Source organism: Rana temporaria, chromosome 2 (assembly GCF_905171775.1).
Source record: "Rana temporaria chromosome 2, aRanTem1.1, whole genome shotgun sequence".
Taxonomy (NCBI): Eukaryota; Metazoa; Chordata; class Amphibia; order Anura; family Ranidae; genus Rana; species Rana temporaria.
This window is the reverse complement of record NC_053490.1, coordinates 167285703-167306108: the sequence shown is the minus strand read 5'-3', so window position 1 is coordinate 167306108 and position 20406 is coordinate 167285703. Positions and strand designations below refer to the sequence as shown.

General features: G+C 40.6%; 1 protein-coding gene across 4 annotated transcripts in view; it reads left to right on the top strand.

The window, feature by feature from the left end:
• The window catches only part of DIS3 (DIS3 homolog, exosome endoribonuclease and 3'-5' exoribonuclease), a 61462-nt gene extending 48496 nt beyond the window's left edge, over nt 1-12966 (top strand). For 3 of the 4 annotated variants that reach the window (XM_040341369.1, XM_040341368.1, XM_040341367.1), the window contains 6 exons: nt 1800-1956; nt 3401-3615; nt 4679-4847; nt 6016-6174; nt 10052-10174; nt 12194-12966. In XM_040341369.1, coding sequence (XP_040197303.1) covers nt 1800-1956; nt 3401-3615; nt 4679-4847; nt 6016-6174; nt 10052-10174; nt 12194-12277 — 907 coding nt within the window. In that variant the 3' untranslated portion in view covers nt 12278-12966. The remainder of the gene's footprint in view (nt 1-1799; nt 1957-3400; nt 3616-4678; nt 4848-6015; nt 6175-10051; nt 10175-12193) is intronic. The other variant, XM_040341370.1, reaches the window with a different exon arrangement.
• Nucleotides 12967-20406: the final 7440 nt, after the last annotated feature.

The following is a 20406-nucleotide window of genomic DNA, read 5'->3' as shown; positions in this document are numbered from 1 at the left end:
TGTTAAAAATTTTTTTTCGGGTGAACTCCCGCTTTAAGTTCTGTCAATTTTCTAGTCCTGTCACAGATTCTTAATTGGATTCAGGTCTGCACTTTGACTAGGCTGTTCTAACATATGCTTTGATCTAAACTATTCTATTATAGCTCTGGTTGTATGTTGAGGGTCATTGTCCTGCTGGAAGATAAATCTCTGCCCCAGTCAAGTCTTTTGCAGATTCTAACAGGTTTTCTTCTAAGATTGCCCTGTATTTGGCTCCATCCATCTTCCCATCAACTCTGACCAGCTTCCCTGTTCCTGCTGAAGAAAAGCATCCCCACAACATGATGCTGCCACCACCAATTTTCACAGTGAAGATGGTTTGTTCAGGGTGATGTGCAGTGTTGGTTTTCTGCCACACATAGCGTTTTGCTTTTAGGCTAAAAAGTAAAATTTTGGTCTCATCTGACCAGAACACCTTCTTCCACATGTTTGCTGTGTCCCCCACATGGCTTCTCCCAAACTGCAAACAGCACTTCTTATTGCTTTCTTTCAACAATGGATTTCTTCTTGCCACTCTTCCATAAAGGCCAGATCTGTGGGGTGCACGACTAATAGTTGTCCCGTGGACAGATTTTCCTCCCTGAGCTGTGGATCTCTGCAGCTCCTCCAGAGTTACCATGGGACTCTTGGCTGCTTCTCTGATCTCCTTGCCTGGCTTGTCAGTGTAGGTGGATGGCCGTGTCTTGGTAGGTTTGCAGTTGTGCCATACTCTTTCCATGCTGATGGATTGAACAGTGTTCCATGAGATATTCAAAGCTTGGGATATTTTTTTTATAACCTAACCCTGCTTTTACCTTCTTCACAACTTGATCACTGACCTGTTTAGTGTGTTCCTTGGCTTTCATGATCTGTTTGTTCAGGGCTTCACAGAACAGCTGTATTTATACTGAGATTAAATTACACACAGGCGGATTCTATTTTCTAATTAGGCGACTTCTGAAGGCAATTGGTTCCACTAGATTTTAGTTAGGGGCATCAGAGAATACAAATGCATACCACACTTTTTCAGGTATTTATTTGTAAAAGAAAAATTATGAAAACAATTTATAATTTTTTCATCCTCTTCACAATTATGTGCCACTTTGTGTTTTATCACAAAAAATCCCAATAAAACATTTTTGGTTGTAACATGACAAAATGTGGAAAATGTCAAGGGATGTGAATACTTTTTCAAGGCACTGTATGCACCTGAAGGTACCAGCCTAGAACCCATTGACTGTACTCTAATCCAAGATATGTAATTTACTGGTAAGTCAAAATACCCTTTTTTAGGGGTTGAAACTTACATTAGGTGGAACCTTTGACTACCACAGCTGTTCATTAATTTAATGTTTTGTAAGTGATGTAAGCTATGATCTGTGCAGCTTAGAAAAGAACGACAAGTGTCTAGGAGATTTGGATATGTTGCAAAGTTTGTCTATAAAGCTCAACACATACACTACAATCTGATTGTAAAATCTCCATTAGACCTACAAAGTGCAAGGGCCCATCTGATTGGCAATAGATTAGTTGGCTAGTTCAGATAGGTGCTTGTATTACATGGTTAATCGTACAAGGAATGTATGGTAAGATTATAACATATGATGAGATGTTGAAAAATGAGCACTACAGTATATTGCTATTCTATACAATTGTATGTTACCACTTTTTTTATTTTTAATGGTATCCATTCTTATGCAGCACTGGCGCCCCAAACATGTCCTGATTACAGCAATTTTGTTTTTCTTTTTATTAATGTGTGTTTTTTCACTCATTTTAAGGGAAACAAATTCCATGGTGGAAGAGTTCATGTTGCTCGCCAACATTTCAGTGGCTGAGAAAATCTTTGACGAATTTTCAGAGTATGCATTACTGCGTAAACATCCAGCTCCACCCCCGGGAAATTATGACATTCTGGTGAAGGCTGCAAGTTCCAAGGTGAAGTTATAGTTAAAATAATTTAAATAGATGTTAATCTAGTAAGATGATTCATCAAAATGGAGATGTTTCACTCGGTAGACATTGAGATTCCTTCTAAAATGAAATTTGATTGTTTTCATTCTGTGGTGGCACCATTTTTCTAGATTTCAGAAGTTTGTTAAAGTGGTATTAAACCCAAAGCCAAAAATGTAATATATTGCAGCTTACCAATTCTTAGATGTGATGGCTGCATTTGTTTTCTTGGGCTTTTTTTTCCCTCTGTTTTCACCTACTGATCTGCTCAGTAACACACCTTCTGTATTGGAAGGCCCCCACTTTTATAAGCCATTACAGAAGCAGATTTTTATATATTTTCCTTTTGGAAAAGGTTTTTTACTAAAAGAATAAAAGCTGCCAATTAATGCATAGATTGGTCTGTTAAAGGAAGCTGAAAAAAAAAACATCAGGATCAAAGGGTAAAAGAAAAAACAAGCTAAAGAGGGGGCTCAGCCTGCTTTGTTTATGCTGGTGACAGACTTCATCATATGCTATTTTTTAATTTGCTTCTAGTACCACTTTAAGGACTGCAGCGGTTAGGGTATTGGCTGTTTTTATGTTGTTTTTTTGTCCATGAATGCAGCTGCTTTTCTTTTAATGTGGCCATTCACATTAAGGCATTTCTGCTTATATTTTTGTGCAAAGTTTCAGGGGCGTTAAAAATCTGCATTTGGAGAGGAGTGTATGGGCATAATTTACACGCAGACACACGTAACTTTATTCTAGTGGCTAGAATAAATTAATATTCTGGCCAATGGAATGACTTTTCACTCATACCTATGCACATAAATACTGTTAAAGATGTGCCATTACAGATATTTTTTCTGACAAATTCTGTCAGGAAAAAAATGCAGAATAAATCTGCCCATTGCGTATGAGACAAAGTGACAGTGTCTCTGCAAAGAGCATCTCCTGGCCCCTTTAGGCTTTATGTACACTATCAGTAGCTGCTCCTAAACTTGAGTTAAGGAGCTTTTGGCATGGTAACCGAGTGTAGGAGCTGCTGCGGTTAGGTGAGCTTCAACCGCCCTCATCTGTAAGCAGAAATAATGCTTTTAGGAAGATTTTGACCACCGGGCACATGCCACATTTTTTCTGCAGCCACGGTAAATGTAGGCCGGTGTACGTAAAGCCTTATACTCCCCTCACCAGTGCTCCCTTGCAGCTCCTTCCTCCTCTCATCAGGAAAGCTCCTCCTCTCATCAGGAAAGCTATCGATGTCACTGCACCTCTGGGCTACAACACTTCAGATGTTGGTGCTGACTCTGAAGTAGCTGCAAGTGCAGATCGTTGAGTTCCTTTTGCTGAAATGCTGTCACTTTGCTTTGTATGACTTATGTGTCAGTGTCTCTCTAAGTTGTAATTTCTTGTTCTTTGCATTACATAATTCATATTATCTTTTCAGGATTTGGAGATAAAAACTGATTCCGCGAAGGCTCTGGCTGACTCCCTAGACGGCGCAGAATCAGCTGAGTTTCCCTATTTGAATACTCTGCTGAGGATCCTGGCTACTCGCTGCATGATGCAGGCAGTCTACTTCTGCTCAGGATTGGATAGTGATTTCCACCACTATGGTTTAGCCTCTCCAATCTACACACATTTCACCTCTCCTATTAGAAGGTTTGTTAACTGAAAAGTATTCTACTTATTTTGTCATTTGTTGAAACAGGAAAGAGCAATGGAAAACAATGCTAGGTTAGCTATGTCTATTCATAAATGTTGTTTCTCAGCGTGGAATAGAATATATAGCACAATGTTAAGATAGATAACATACTTGGGCTGAAAGAAGAAGTACAGCCAAAGCTTATTTGGCTGTACGAACTCTGTGGCTCATAGGAATGGCGTTTTTGTTCTGCACTCCTGTGACCCGTTTTCAGCTGACAGCGGGCTGAAGCCTGCCATCGGCTGACTTCACACAGCCGGTCCAGACTGTGGGAAGATTGCGACCATATGGTCGGGATCCACCCAGATGCCTGGATTGACACCCAACTCGGCAAGCTGCTGGGAGCCTAAGGCAACCGCTTCCGCCCCCTCCAATCATGTACAAAGCATCTGCACATGATTGAAATAAATGGTTTAATCCAGAATCTTTAATAATGCACACGTTGGTATAAAATTTACAATTTAAAAAAAGCCTCTATCTCTGCCTAGACAGGTTACAGGTGGTGTCTGATTTGGTTCCTATGGATAAGTGCAGATTGGGGACTGCTCTTTGCCCTACAGAATGAAGGCCATAGAGCAGGAAACAGAACAAAGATGATATAATCTGACACAACTTGCCATGTTTATAGTTGTTGAGGAAAGAAAAGTGTGTGTGCCTTTAACTTGCAATAATTAAAACTGTATTCAAGTTAGATGACAGAATGAATATATATATATATATATATATATATATATATATATATATATATATATATATATATATATATATATATATATATAATTATTCAGAAAGCTAGTATTAACTTTTCCCATTGTGTTGGCATAAATAGATTTTGGCTTTTGGAGGCAGGAAAGACACTGCAAACTCCAGTGGGTTAATTGCACAACCTTGACTACTGGAGTGAAAAAGTTCTATAGAAATGTTTAATTTGCATAAACCCTGTAGGTGCACATTGTCCAATATTAATTGTCAGGCTTGTACTGCTAATAAAATTCCATATAAATTCTTGTATCTTTCTAGGTATGCTGATATCATAGTACACAGACTTCTGGCTGTAGCAGTTGGGGCAGACTGTACGTACCCTGATCTGACAGACAAACAAAAAATGGCAGAAATCTGCAAAAATATTAACTTCAGGCACAAGATGGCTCAGTATTCGCAAAGAGCTTCTGTTGCATTTCACACTCAGGTATGGGAAGTCACAAGGTTTTCTGACTATGCAAAGTGACAATGTTACACTGTATGTGGAAAAAGTGCTGGTTGACTTTCTGTAATCAATAAAGGCCATCTATGGTTTTGTGAAAAATGCTGCATAGGGAAAAAGACTGAAAAGCCAGCCAATGTTTTTTAAAGCTGACCTCAAGTGAAACGGCTATACGCAGTTCTCCTTCTGGACATGCTTATCCTATGTTGCCACACTACTCCGAAAGTACCCCACTGGAGGATACACTTACTTGCAGCTATAGTGAAGAACGGGAAAAAAACATTACAAAACTGCAGACAAACATTCGTTTTACTGTGTGATGATTTGCCCCTTGCATCGGAGCAGAAACTGGATCAAATATCGATCTCTGCATCTTATCTTAGCTCTATTTGAGGTGCAACAAGCAGCCTATTTGACAAAAGCAGATATGTCTGCATCTATGTCACAATTTGCAGCTAATGACCTTAATGCAGTCATTGCCATGGGACCAAAAATACCATGACTCTTTTTTTCTACTCCTCTCTAACTGATTGATTCCTATATGCCTGCCCTAGATGAGGCAGCCACAGCGGGTAATGAAGAGGACATTGGGGAAAGTTGTAGAAGATTTTTCTTACCGGGATTGCCGCTATATTGAAAAGGGAGCTTCACGCAACACCCTAAATTGGAACAAGCTTACTGCTGCCATACGCAAAAGCCTTAGCAGCTTGATTCTCCTCTAACTTGTCATGCCCCTTTGAGTAAAAAGAAGCTTGCAAAATCATTAACCTGTTAGGACCAAGCACACACAAATATGCAGTCTCTTGGTGGCTGGGCCTTGGCGCGAGCCGTGCACGCTCCCAACACAGTGATCAGTGGCTAACGGAAATCCGATAATGTACCCGCCTGGGTGGGCACAGTTCGATTGGTAATATTGCACGCAAATATGCAACAACTCTGCGCCAAGGCCTGGCCACCGAGAAGCCGTATATTTGCGTGTGCTTGGCCCCAACAGGTTAATGATTTTGCAAGCTTCTTTGTGCCCAAACTACAGCTAACTTTACTTGGGCAATAAGCAACCAACCTGTTCTCTTGATTGTGTGCCTAGTTTAACAATGTGATCACACCTTTTACTTTTCATTTATCCTGTTTAATGCAATTGTTTCTTATGCAGCTGTTCTTTAAAAACAAAGGAATTGTGAATGAAGAAGGATACATCCTGTTTGTTCGGAAAAATGCGATTGTGGTATTGATCCCAAAGTTTGGTTTAGAAGGCACGGTCTTCTTTGAAGACAAAGACAGAGTAAAGCCTAAGCTACTTTACAATGATGAGGTAAGGTCAACTGAAATTGCTTTGGTCTTCAAACAAATCTTTACTATTTTTTTCTGCAGTTTACGTTGATACCTTGGAAGCATTTGTAAAATATGTATTCTAATTACGCAGTAATTTCACCCTCTTTCTGTCAAGCACCGAAAACACCTGAGACCCAGCAGGGAATCAATTCTGTCACACTCCTGTAAAATTCTTTACAACTCTTTACTGCTGTCCAGGACCTTGCAACAAAATCTTTTTCCAGCACTTGCATGGACGTTGGCTTTTAGCGTTTTTTTTTTTTTTTTTTTTTTTTTTTTTTTCAATTTTACCAACCTGAAAGAAAGCCAGTGCTGAAATATGCTGGTTACTGTTTTGGATCTCCTTCTAAAAATTGCCTGTCATGCTGTTCCAGTGAACTTCGGGGCCCATTCACACCTTTCCAGTGTGGTGCGTTGTGGCAATGTACACGATACATGCATTAGAATGTTGTCGAGCCATTTTTTTTGAATGGCACCCCTATGTACAGATTTAACATAGTTCCAATGTGCCTGAGTAGCAGTATACCACAACACCTTAATGCTTTACAGTGCATTATGATGTTCTATGATGCCGAGTATGTTCCACGTCTGTTTTATTTTGGGCTAGTCTTGGTTTGGATTTGATTTACATCGACTAAATTTGAATCGTATTTTTTAAAAGGTAACTGTCATCTTTGCCCTTCAGAAGCTCCTCCTCGGACCCGCTGTTGACTCACCAACAGTCTCATTCATTTTAATGGGACGGCTGGTGACGCGGCAGTGGCGCAATAAGGCGAGGGACGTGGCGGCAGCAGGTGAGTGGATGCCCGCTAACATGGATCCGAAATGACCGGTGCACTTTAAAGATAAGGACTCACTCTTGCTAATATATTATTTAATATTTGCAAACAAAATGAAGGTTTCCTATTTAGAATAATAAGCTGTCAGATTAGTAAAACAGCGGTATCAGAACCGATTTTAGGGTAATAGGTTAATCGCACATAGTTGGGAAAACTACTTAATTTTTTTTTTTTTATTAAAACAATAACATTATATTACATATTCTTTTATTTGCTTAAACATCAATGTTTAGTAACTGAAGTGCATAAACAAAATATCTTTGGAAAAACAAACGAACTTAAAGGGGTGGTTCACCCTAAAAACTACATTTTCTTATTCCACTGCCCCCCCACATTACAATTCGATTAAGGCTCTTATTATTTTTTCCATGCTGTACATACCTTAGTACAGCATATTCACCCGTGCATCCGGGTTGCGAGTCCCGCGGGAGTGGGCGTTCCTCACATGTGTTTGATTGACATTTTGCCCAAAAACAAGCTCCCCCCGTCGCGTAAGACGCGTCACGGTTGGCGAAAGGAGCCGAACGGCGAGTCGGCGCTATACTGCGCATGCGCATCGCCGTTCAGCTCCTTTCGCCAATCGTGACGCGGCTTACGCGACGGGGGAGCTAGTTTTTGGGCAAAATGTCAATCAAACACATGTGAGGAACGCCCACTCCCGCGGGACTCGCAACCCGGATGCACGGGTGAATATGCTGTACTAAGGTATGTACAGCATGGACAAAAATAATAAGAGCCTTAATCGGATTGTAATGTGGGGGGGCAGTGGAATAAGAAAATGTAGTTTTTAGGGTGAACCACCGCTTTAAAGTAAATCTATCGGCTGGGTCCACATAAAAAAACTTCAAACATGGTCCTTCATCACAGCACATCTTCTCATGATGTGGTTTCATTTGGGCCACCAGGACTTGCATCTCTTTGTTGCATTGCTTGCATTTAGCACACATACCTGCTTTACCCACAGGTAGAGGAACTTCATTCAAATATTCCCAAACTGGGTCTCTTTTATGGCCTGTTGCCATTTTGCTCCTCAAAGGAGGAATAAAGCACTTCATGCTATGTGCAGAAAGATCACAAGGTTTATAAGCGGCTTGGAAGGTTTTACTGCTTGCCCTACCTCCTCACCGCCGGGTAATGATGCATTTCTCTTCAAACAATCCTACAGTTTGTAGTTTACATAGATTTACAAAACAATGGGATAAAGGAATATTCCTGAACTTTGTTTTATCTCATGGTTACTGTGAAATTGTGTGAATGCATCAATGCAGGGCATGTCATCTCAGCTTGCAGAGCTTGGATTCTTTGAGTTTACCAAAAATGTAAATATTGCAGAATATACAGCCTCATAACTAAGCTCCATTTCATGCGGGATAAACTAAATTATTCATGTATCCTAAATAGAAAACTATCTTTGGATAGATTTTTACTCCAAAAGCATTTTATTAAAATAAATTTGATCCAAAAAAATCTGTTTAAAAAAGAAGTGATTTTTATCCACCCTGTAATATGGTTACCATAGACAAAAATGTCATGCTTATTGCCTTCCAATTTTTTTATCCCATATATTTTGGCTGCTTTGATGCTTTCCTGCTGTTTCACCCTGCCCATAGACAGAGAACAGCAGAGAGCAGTCCTTTCCATTGAGAACAGAGGCAAAGTGCAGAAGTTGTTTTGTGCTGTTTTATGTGTATACATCTGCAATAAATACACAATGGACATCAAGATTCAAGTTAGATGCATGTTTATTTTTATTTTGGCAATATTTGTTTATCAGGGATTTCAGTTGTAAGGCCCCTTTCACACAGGGCTGATCTCCGTTTGCTCAGCAGGGATCGCTCCGTTGATCCCCGCTGAGCTGGCAGATGACAGGGCGGTCCCCGCACACTGTGCAGGGACCGCCCTATCTTTTCTCCGCTCTCCCCTATGGGGGGATCGGATGAACACGGACCGTCTGTCCGTGTTCATCCGATCCGCAGATGGAAGGAAAAATTATGTTTTCTTCCGTCTGCAAAATCGGATCTTTGCGGAGGAGGACGAGATCGGGTGTCAGCGGATGTTCATCCGCTGACATCCGCGATCTCATAGGGACCAATGTATGTCCCTTTTTCATCCGCAAACGGATCGATGAAAAAGCGGACATACGGTCCGCGCGTGTGAAAGGGGCCTTAAGGTTTTTTAAATCACAAACATGTCATACTTGCCTCCCCTGTGCTGTTCATTTGCACAGAGTGGCCCCCGATCCTCGTCTTCTGGGGTCCCTCGTGGCTGTCTTGGCTCCTCCCCGAACGAGCTAACCCCACTCTGGGAAGCGCTCTTCCAAGGAGGTTAGCTTGCGGGCGCGCTCCCGTGATACAGTCGGCGGCCCTAGCCGCCAACTGTTTCACACAGTCCCACCGTGTCATTGATTTGATTGACAGCAGCGGGAGCCAATGGCTGCTCTGCTATCAATCATCCAATAAAGAGCCTATAAGCCAGCACGTTCACGATGTGGGACTTTTGAGGGCTCAGGTAAGTAAATGGGGGGCTGGGGGGGCCTGTAAGCATCGGATGTTTTATCACCTTAATGCATAGGATGTATTGAGGTGAAAAAATGCAAAGCTTTACAACCCCTTTAAAGCGTCCCTAATGAAAGAGTGCTTCAGAAGAGAGTTTTCAGATTAATAGAAGTATTAGCAGGCACCCTCTAATCCCTTCTATTTGTGACATTATTTCAACATAATAATTAAAAAGCAATTTTAGTGTTACTTTAAATTATTGTTTTGTTTGTCCAAGCTCCAGTAAAATAAAAGGTAAAATGGTGTTTGTTTTTGAATGATCGCCTAACATAAGCATGTGAGTGTTGCTGATTATGTAGCCCCCAAGACCTGGAGGATAAAGCTTTTGGTAACAATTGTAATAGTGCTGTTGTCCTTGTTGGTTGTTGAATTGTATGCCCTCATATCCATTTGACATCTTCCTTTTATAATTAATCACTTGTCAAATATTATATTTATGTTGCATTCTAATTATCTTTTTAAGATTCCTTATCTGACTGTGGAAAGCACCACCTTCTATATGTTCGACAAAGTAAAAGTAAAAATTTCTTTGGACGCTTCAAACATTCAGCACCAGAAAATACGGATGGCTCTCGTGGAGCCTGAGGTAGAAACTCTCACGTTTTTTGTTTTTCCATTATTGTTTTATTTCCTATTGTACTTAATAATCACTTTTTTTTTTTTTTTTTAATAAGCTTAGAATAAATTATTGTGTTCTCTGTTAGGTAATAAAAAAAAGCTAATCCGGAGTTCCGCTTTAATAAAATTATTAAAAGTAAACTCTAGGCAGATACAAAGCCACATTCATTTATATCTTTGTTCTTTAATGCATCACTAGATAGATATATTTTGAATGCAGTGTAAGTACCTGAAGGTGACTATGTATCAGCCTCTTGCAGTCTATTATACAGCAGATCTTCAACCTGGGGGGGGGGGGGCATGAAGGGCCAATCAACTGTGCAGCAGTTCTTGCTTATAGTATGTGCTAATATAGAACATGATGATATGAGGGGAGAACAGAATTTGATCATCGCTCCATTCTTCCTCTTTTCACTGTCTGCTCATCAGATCCTCTACCAGACAGGACTGTATTGTTTAGTAGAGCTGTGTAAATCTCAGGCTGGATGGTCAGAAATACACATTCTTGGGCAGCTAAATACACAGATATATTCCATCTGGATTTTTGGAAGGAAGTAATTTTTTTAGGTTATTCAGTAAGCTGTGGTTTACAACATTATAGAGGGGTTGTGCATCCTTTAATACAAACATAATCCTCCTTTTTATCAACTGAACCCCGTGGGATGCACTGTGCATATAATCCAACAGATGCCAACACTGTGTAAGCAAGAAAAGTTCTCCTCCTGTGTTCAAAACAGGCTGCATGGAAAGTGCAGAGCTCCCCTTCTACTATACAGCATTGATGGGGACAGAAGAGCATTACTGCAGACATGTCCATGCATCAGCCCACAGGCCCAGTTAGCGCCCTACCCCTACTTCCCAGCTGCAGATATCGCTACAGGGACAGTAATTTAATAAAGTTTCTTTCAGTAGATATGAGAGAAGTAAATGATGCATGTAAATGTTTAAGATGTTCTAAACACCCTGCTCACCCACTTTTCTGCACCATTTTAATTGTAGAGGAGTGTAACTCCTATCTTGCAAAAAAGTGTAACTTCTATCTTGCACTAATTGTAAAGGTTTTCTTTCTTTTTTTTTTTTTTTTTTTTACATAACAAACATGTTATACTTGCCTCCTCTGTGCAGTTGGTTTTGCACATAGCCTCGATCCTCCTCTTCTCAGGGTCCCTCTTCGCTGCTCCTCCCTCGTTTGAGCGCGCATTAGCCAGCAGTTTGCTACAGGGAGCACCCAAGCAGAGTCAGAGCTCCGTTTATGCATTCAGACACGGAGCCCCTACCTGGCCCCACCCCTTCGCTACCCTGATTGGCTGTCTGACTTTGGCTGAGGCAGAGCAGCTGCGCCATTGGCACCTGCGGCTGTCAATCAGGAGGAGCTCAGGTAGGTAATTAGGGGGGTGCTGGGGAGGCTGCTACACACAGAAGGTTTTTTTATCTTCATGCATAGAATGTATTAAGATGATAAACCTTCTGCCTTTACAACTCCTTTAACCTCCCGAAGATCTGTTACAAGAGAAACCTTATGGAGTCCTATTTTTCTTTAATGTGTGTCATGGCTTTTAAAATGTACCATCTAACATGTGGCCTCCTTTTATCGGTGTCTACATGGAAATGTAATGAAGTTAAATTATTGGTTTCTTTGTCTTCCCCTCCCAAGTTATGGCTTTCTCCAAACACTTGCCACATTATTTGTTTCTGTTCAGCCAACTTTTCAGAGTAAAGCACACACAGGAAGTAGTTGGGGCTTCTCAGCATATGTAGCCTTTCTAGTTGGATGGCCTGTTTCTCCAGCATTCTTAGTGCCAGTACTAGTTTTTGGAGCATCCCTCCAAAGACCTGGTTAGATGAATCTACAAAAAAAGGTTGGCCATCCTATCTAGGTTATTGCTTTTGTTTTACGAAATTCATTCTACACCTCCAGCTTGTATTGTGGAATGTTTGATTGTTTCTAGAGAATGTGCTTCTTATAAACTCTCTTCTTTTATAATAGATTCCTGGTGTTACCGTAAGTGAGGGGAACCAAAAAAACACCAATGGAGAGCCAGTAACCAAGAAGAGCAAGCGGGCAAAATAGAATTGTTCTAAACCTCCCTGGGAGCACTACAGGTGGACATTTATAACAATTATTCCACATTGGTCACTGGTGACAAGTTCTTAGTCCCTATGTTGTTTCAATTATTTATCTTCTGTTTTCCTTTTTTAGGAAAGGCCCTTTAATATATACCATCAGATATTCAGGAATATTGTTCACTTGAAGAATAACATGGTCTTGACATGTCTCGAATGATTCACATACATTGAGTAGTGTGTTCATTTTGCTATATTCCCCTGGGCCATGACATTGGGTAAAGATTTGTCCCATTAGTCCCTTGCCTTGGTGAAATTTTCATGATCATGGCCCATCTATTAATGTTTTACATAACACAAATATTGTAACTGGCCTTCACCATCTGCAAGGTTTTGTACAAAATGTTGAACATTCTTGAAAAGAACACGTTTATAAAATGAGAATATATACATATTACATGGCAGAGAGGTTTTATGTACTTTTACTGTGATTGGTTTACATACCTTTTTAGTTTTCTGTTATTAATTGTATACTCACTGCAGGCTGTTTATGGCTTTATCTGTGATGTTGTTTTAAACATGAATTTGATATTTTTTCTAATTGCCCAAAATCCAACAAGAACATACTTTCAAGGACACACATTTGTAAAATGCAAACCTGTATTTGAAATGCATAAAGATTGTGTTTTACCTAGAGTCTGCACTTGTGTTTTTATTCATTTTATGTGTATTACATTAGTCTACTCTAAACTGCTCACTATCAGAACTAGACACCCCTATAAGGTAATCTAGCTTTCTGTAAACAAAGTACATTGCCTAATATTCAGGTATTAAAACAATTAATGTGCAACTCCTGGCATAACGTTTTTTAACTTGCCATATTGGTTCTGTCAGACCTTAGTGCCATGTGCTGCTTGTTACTCTCCCCGCTGTCTAATCTTTGAGAAACCCAGGGTTCATTATTTAAATCCCTCTGACATACTGTTTTGTAAGACCGGTGGCAGCTATACCCTGTATCCCTGTGGCCACCGGTCTTGTTTCTGCCCTGCTGTAGTTTTTTACAGTGAGCAGAGATGTAATTTATGTCCCTGCTCACTGTAGTGGGCAGACTCGGGAGTCTAAGCCAACCACTGTGGATAGCGGATATAGCCCTTGGCTTTAACTCCTCCCTCCAGTTCTCGGCACATGCTGCTTCTCAGGTTAGCAGATGCAGCCAACTCCACCTATTCCTCCTCCAGTTCACTGCACACACTCATCTCCTGCATTTCCCTTTGCATCACAGGAAATGTAGTCCTCTTTTTCACTGCTCAGAAGTGATGCACAGTATGAGAGAGAGTCTTCCTCCCAGCGTCAGGAGCCAGCACTTGTTTCCTAATGAAATATGGGGCTGAAACCCTTGGATTACAAGAAAAGTAAGGCACTATCATTTAAACATTGTAAGCAGTTCAAGAGAACTTGGGGAGAGGATTAGTAATTACAAAGATAGTTAAATCCCGGAGTTCCGCTTTTAAAAAAAGTAGGGCTGTGGAAATTAACTATTAATTCCTCGATTAAACGTAAATTTTTTTGATCGATCAAAATTCTTTTGATCGGTACTCGCCTCTCCGCCGGCTTTTGGATCTTCAGGGAGTTCCGTCAGAGATCCGTTGACGTCACGGACACCGGCGGGGCTTGCCGTGTCCATCTGAAGGGCTCCTTTGCTGTGCCTTCATATCTGCATGCCGGTGGGACCTTACTATCTGCCACACTTTCCTCTATCGCTTCCTTCAACCTGGGATTCTACAGCCATCCACTGGGAGTTGTGATAGTTCCCTTCACGGTACATCTACATGCCGATGGACTGATGTTAACCCTTCCTCATCTGGATTCAGCAGTGGTATCTCTGTACACATTTTTATAACAGTATCATACTTATGAGTAAAAAGTAAGGGTAGAAAAGGCGCTAGCTTGTTTAATGCATAATGTGCAGTACTATTGAATCACAGTAATAAATTAAAATAAAATGAATTAAATTAAATGAACCATGCACATTAATGAAATCCTTGTGCCAAAAAATACTGGTGATTGTGTCCAAACAAATGTGCATAAAATATATTGACAAAAGGTGAAGGTTTATTAATAAGTGAAGAAATGTTGAATAAAATATATAAATGAGAATAACATTTTGAGAAAGTGCTTTGTGCTAATAAAAAGGTGCTTTGTGCTGATGTGAACATCCAGTTCAGTAATTCACGCAGTGATCCACTCAGGCTGTGCTCCTATGTGAACCGCACTCATCAGATTTTCACCCCCTCTTGGGGTTTACAGCATTCACAGTGTATGCCACTGTGCAGCACTCTGGCAATGGTACGTCCTGCTATGCTCCTGGTGGTGTTTCCTGTGATTGTCACATATGAAGGAGAAGAAAGGGGGGTCCCAAATAGTGTACAGTTTTAAAATAAATGTTATTAGTTAAAACAACTGGGTACTCACACTTTTATTGTTGCAAATGAGCATATCTTTACATACAAACGGAAGTGTTGTGGCGTTCTATCAGATCAGGAACTGCCGCTGACACTCTAGATGGTGATTCTCCAAGTGTGTGGATAAGATGGAAATCCAAGGTACATGAAAAAAATCTCATATAGTGATGTACCGCAAATAAACTCAAATTATAGTAGCACACCAAGGGAAAGCCACCACCGATAGGTATCACCAAATAGGGGGGACTCTTACCAGACACATAAAAATAAACAGCTTGTGGCCAAACCCAGCCAGGGCCTTTAGAGAAGATTGCCTCCAATTCTCCAGCTTAAGCGTCGGAAACTCTCACAAGCAGCCACAGCGGTGTGTGTCACCAAATAAGAAATGAATCCACATAGTGATGTACCGTAGATAATAAAAAATTTAATAAAAAGGTTGCACTTACATGAAAGCAATCAATTATAGCATAAAAAATCGAGCCGGCCGGCTACTACGAACGCCCGTCCTCCGGGACCAAGACGCAGCACGTCAAAGCGTCTCTTCCCGGCGTACGTTTCGTCAGTATGTGACGTCGTCTGGGGAACGGGCGACGCAATGACGTGTCGCGCATATATACACACAGTTAAAACCAAGCCTCGATGTGGGAAAGAGACCTATGGCATCACGTGACAGGAATCAACCAATCACGGGAGCCATGACCCACAGCGAAACGGATAGTAAACAAATACCACACGGAGATTGATGCAATCTCAGTGCAGCACCTGAAATACAGAAAAAACAAGGAATGATAAATATAACATAAGTGTGAACAACCTTGAGTCGAGCCAACCACTATGGCCAAACCAAACAGAAGGACCTTACCTCATATTAATTTGATAAGGTCTAATCACCAAAAAATCTCCTAAATATTATAAAAATCTCTTAGATAATATAAAATAATATAAAAAAAACCCATATATTAATCCCCTTCATACTATGATGATTAATTAATGATTGTTAATCAGTTACTTAGCAATAAGTATATAGATGAAAGAAGAAAAAATCCCCCTCGATAGGCCAAAATATTAATTAAAGGGACAGTGATTAACAAGGGTAAATATCGAAAAAAAACTCTTGTTTGGCAGTTAATTTGCAGATGACAAAAATTACATGCAAAGAAAAACCCCCTAAATGGGCCAGAGCACTAGTTAGAGAGACAATAATTAGTAAAGGCAGATAGAAAGAGCCTTAATGGCCCTATTTGATAAGGCCATACCAAGTATTTACAGACATCACCCTAAAATCCAGACCGCCTATTGGCCAGAAAATAATATTTAAGGTATATATCAATGTAGGGAAATTAAATCAATAATGTAAAATAAAAAGAAATTGATGAGTAAAAAATATATAAATCATATTGTATATAAAAGTGAGGCTCACCCCATTAGAGGCCCACAGATATAAAGCCTATGTTGGGCTCGACTCGAGTATACATAGAGCAGAGACCAACAAAAAGGTCTTATAAGATGAAATAAAAACACCTTAGCAACAATATTTATGAATTATTAATAAATGCATTAACGTCTACCTCCACGTTCAGTCCATGAGGGATGTAGCATTTAACCTTGTGAATCCAAGCCATTTCAAGTCTTGAAATACTCCTAACCAGAGAACCCCCCCGCCAGTGTGGGGTATATTTGTCAATCCCCAAAAAAAACGTTTTAGAGGGGTCTTTATTGTGTGATAGTAAATAGTGTTTAGACACTGAATGGTTGGCAAATCCATTGAGGATGTTCGTAATAAGCTCATTGAGCCTAACCGAAAGGGGTCTCTTGGTTCTGCCGATGTATTGCAGCCCGCACGGGCATTGGAGCAAGTAAACTACCCCCTCAGTGGAACAGGTAATGAATGGTTTAATCTTATGCTCCTCTGAGGTGGACGTAGAAGTAAAAACATGAGTCTGTCTATGTGTGCACCCATTAAGGGAGCACACCCAACAGTTCCTACATTGATAAAATCCTGTGTAGGAATCCAGAAATGTCATCCTTGGGGGAGGAGGTTCAATAACGTTAGGGGCCAATCTATGTCTCAGTGCTGAAGCACCTCTAAAGATAACCTGTGGTACAGAGGGTAAGACAGGCCCAAGTATGGAATCGTTTTTCAAGATATGCCAATGTTTTTTTAACTAGTTGTTTTACACTGTGATGTTGAGTCGAGAAAGTAGTGAGAAATGGAACCATAGATAAATTCTTTTCTTTGGGGGGTTTCGTTGTAAGAAGAGTTTCTCTATCCAGTGCTTTAACCTCCTCCAAAGTGGCCATAAGCGGGCCTAATGAATAACCTTTTTCTAAAAACCTTTCAGTCAAGAGTCCACTTTGATTGAGGAACTCCTGATGATCAGTACAATTGCGCCTAATTCTCAGATATTGGCTCTTGGGAACGGACTGTAACCAGGACTTGTGATGACAGCTGTCAACTGGAATAATATGAATTGCGCTCAGTTTTTTTGAAATGAGTAGATGTAATAAATTCATTTTCCGAGATGGAAATTTTCAAATCCAAAAAACTAATACTGGATTGGCTAGCCTCAAAGTCTAAATGAATGCCCCTAGAGTTGTTGTTTAGAGACTCCATAAAGGCTTGTAGATCTTCAAGAGACCCCTCCCACAGGAGGAGGATGTCGTCAATGTACCTCCTCCACAGCTTGAGCTGGGGTGTCTGGCTAACATAAACGACATCCTCCTCCCATAAGGCCATAAAGAGGTTGGCCAAACTGGGGGCATACTTAGCCCCCATCGCCACACCTCTGTCTTGGCGGTAAAACTGGTTCTGAAACCAGAAGTAGTTTCTGGAGGCAGCAAAATGGAGCAGATCTAAGATGAAACAGATCTGTTCGTCAAACAGGCCAGAGTCACGCCTCAGATAGTATTCTACGGCAAATAATCCTAGGTCATGCGGAATTATTGTATATAATGATGTAACGTCCGCAGTGACAAGCCATACGTTGGGAGATGGTTTAAGGCTAGACAGAATATTGATAGTATGCCGGGAATCCTTAAGGTGTGATGGCATCGCTGCCACCAACGGCTGGAGAAAAAAGTCAATATACCTGCCCACCCGGGAAGTGAGGGAATCGATCCCACTCACTATGGGGCGTCCCGGGGGGCAGGTTTGACTTTTATGGACCTTGGGGAGATAATATATTATTGGCGTTCTAGGAGCCAAAGGGACCAAATAGGCCCTCTCCTTTTTGGTGATGATACCTTCCCTAAAGCCATTCTTCACAATACGTTCAAGTTGTTCTGAATAGTTCTTTTTAGGGTCGGATTTCAAGGGGGTATAGGTGTCACGGTCCCCCAAAATCCTATTCATTTCCAATAGGTAATCAGACCGGTTAAGGACAACAATCCCTCCGCCTTTATCGGCAGGCCGAATAACAATATCCTTGTTATCACACAAAGAATTGAGGCCAGCCAAAAGGTCATGGTCAACTCTGTTGTTTTTAACAGGAAGTTGTTCTAGGTCTTTAAGGAGGGCATCTCTAAAAACCTTAATGGCGGGACCCATAGTGGTTGAAGGATTATATAAAGATGCGTTGGATAAACCAGTATGCACAAAAACTCCCAATTGGTTTTGATTATTGGGGATTGGATTGGAAATCATATACCTCTTGATATGTACTTTGATATTCACAAATTTATACGTAATGTAAGTTTCAAATTTATTTAGTTTGCGGGGTAAAGCGTATTTGAGACCTTTATCTAAAATAAGTTTCTCAGCTTGGTTCAAGGCAACAGTACTCAAATTATAGATTCCTGATCCTGCTAAAACTTTTGCCTTTTTGACTCGTACCCTTCTCCCTCCTCTGACTCCTCTCCTGGGTCGCCCGCACGTTTCACGCCCTGACTGGGCCTGTGAAAACCCCACTGCTGGGGGGTTGGACCAGAGGAGCCCGCACTGTTCTGTTGCGGTACATCACTGTATGAGATTTTTTTCATGTACCTTGGATTTCCATCTTATCCACACACTTGGAGAATCACCATCTAGAGTGTCAGCGGCAGTTCCTGATAAAGACCCTAGCTGGGGGTTCCAGCTGCAGGCCTTGTTTGCTTGCCCATCTGGTAAGCGCATAATCAATTATCTATCCATTTCACTGGTGGAGGATTCTATATTTGCTAGTCACGCTGTTTATGGAATTTAATATTTTTTCATTTAATATTTCACTCACTTGATGTGAACTTATACTACGTGACGAACATTTTTTGCCCATTGGACTTTATGGACATTATTTTTATCAATTTAAATTTTTTTTACTCACTTATGGTTTAGCGCAACTGATTTTTTCTTCCCTTATGTACATTGTGTGTATATCACAATTTTTGTTGCAGCTCACTAATTCTTTGTTTGTTTAGTTTGTTAGCGCAGTATCATATTTTTCCCCGTTCTATCAGATCGCTCGACCGCCAACCTGCCGTCATCTGGAGCGTCCTGAACGCCACAAACACCTCCTTTTATCCCAGATACTTAGCTACATGTTTTTATGACTGCGTTTGCTACCGTTTGGTATTACACTCACCATTTTTACAGTTTATGTAGCTACATCGATTTTATCTCCTGTGCAATATTTATTTTGTTACCTACTTGAAGACTATAAAAGTTTTAATGCTATTCCCATCGAGCGCTGCCTTTGTGTGTTTTTTTGTATCCCGCTATCAATTTTTCCAGTGGTTAGTAGCTGCACTGGAGATCAGCTAAAAGTAGTTGGATCTGTATGTGCGTTATCGATTAATCTACTAATTTCGATTAATTATAACAAAAAAAAACGATTAATCGAACACGAAAATTTTAATCAGTAACAGCCCTAAAAAGCAACAGAAAAACGTCTACTGACTGAGATCTCTTTAGTGGCGCACACATTCTAAGCTAAGCAGGGCAAAAACAGGATGTGGAAACCTTGCAAGAAAATCTGAACAAATAAATGGGATGGGCAACTACATGCCAAATGAGGTTTAATGTGGAAAAATGTAAAATAATCCATTTGGGTGGCAAAAATATGAATGCAATCTACTCACTGGGGGGAGAACCTCTGCGGGAATCTATGATGGAAAATAACCTGGGGGTCCTAGTAGATGATAGGCTCAGCAATGGCATGCAATGCCAAGCTGCTGCTAACAAAGCAAACAAGATATTGGCATGCATTAAAAATGGGATTAACTCCAGAGATAAAGCGATAATTCCTCCACTTTACAAGACAGGTCCGGCCACACCTAGAGTATGCTGTCTAGTTCTGGGCACCAGTCCTCAGGAAGGATATACTGGAAATGGAGCGAGTCCAGAGAAGGGCAATAAAGCTAATACAGGGTTCTGGAGGATATTGGTTGTGAGCACTGAACTTATTCTCTCTGGAGAAGAGACGTTTGAGAGGGGATATGATTTCAATTTACAAATACCTTACTGGTGACCCTACAATAGGGATAAAACTTTTTTGCGGAAGGCAGTTTAATAAGACGCGTGACAACTCACTAAAATTAGAAGAAAAGAGGTTTAACCTTAAACTGCGTAGAGCAGGGGTCTCAAACTGGCGGCCCTCCAGCTGTTGCAAAACTACAATTCCCAGCATGCCTCTGCCTGTGGGAGTCATGCTTGTAACTGTCAGCCTTGCAATGCCTCATGGGACTTGTAGTTTTGCAACAG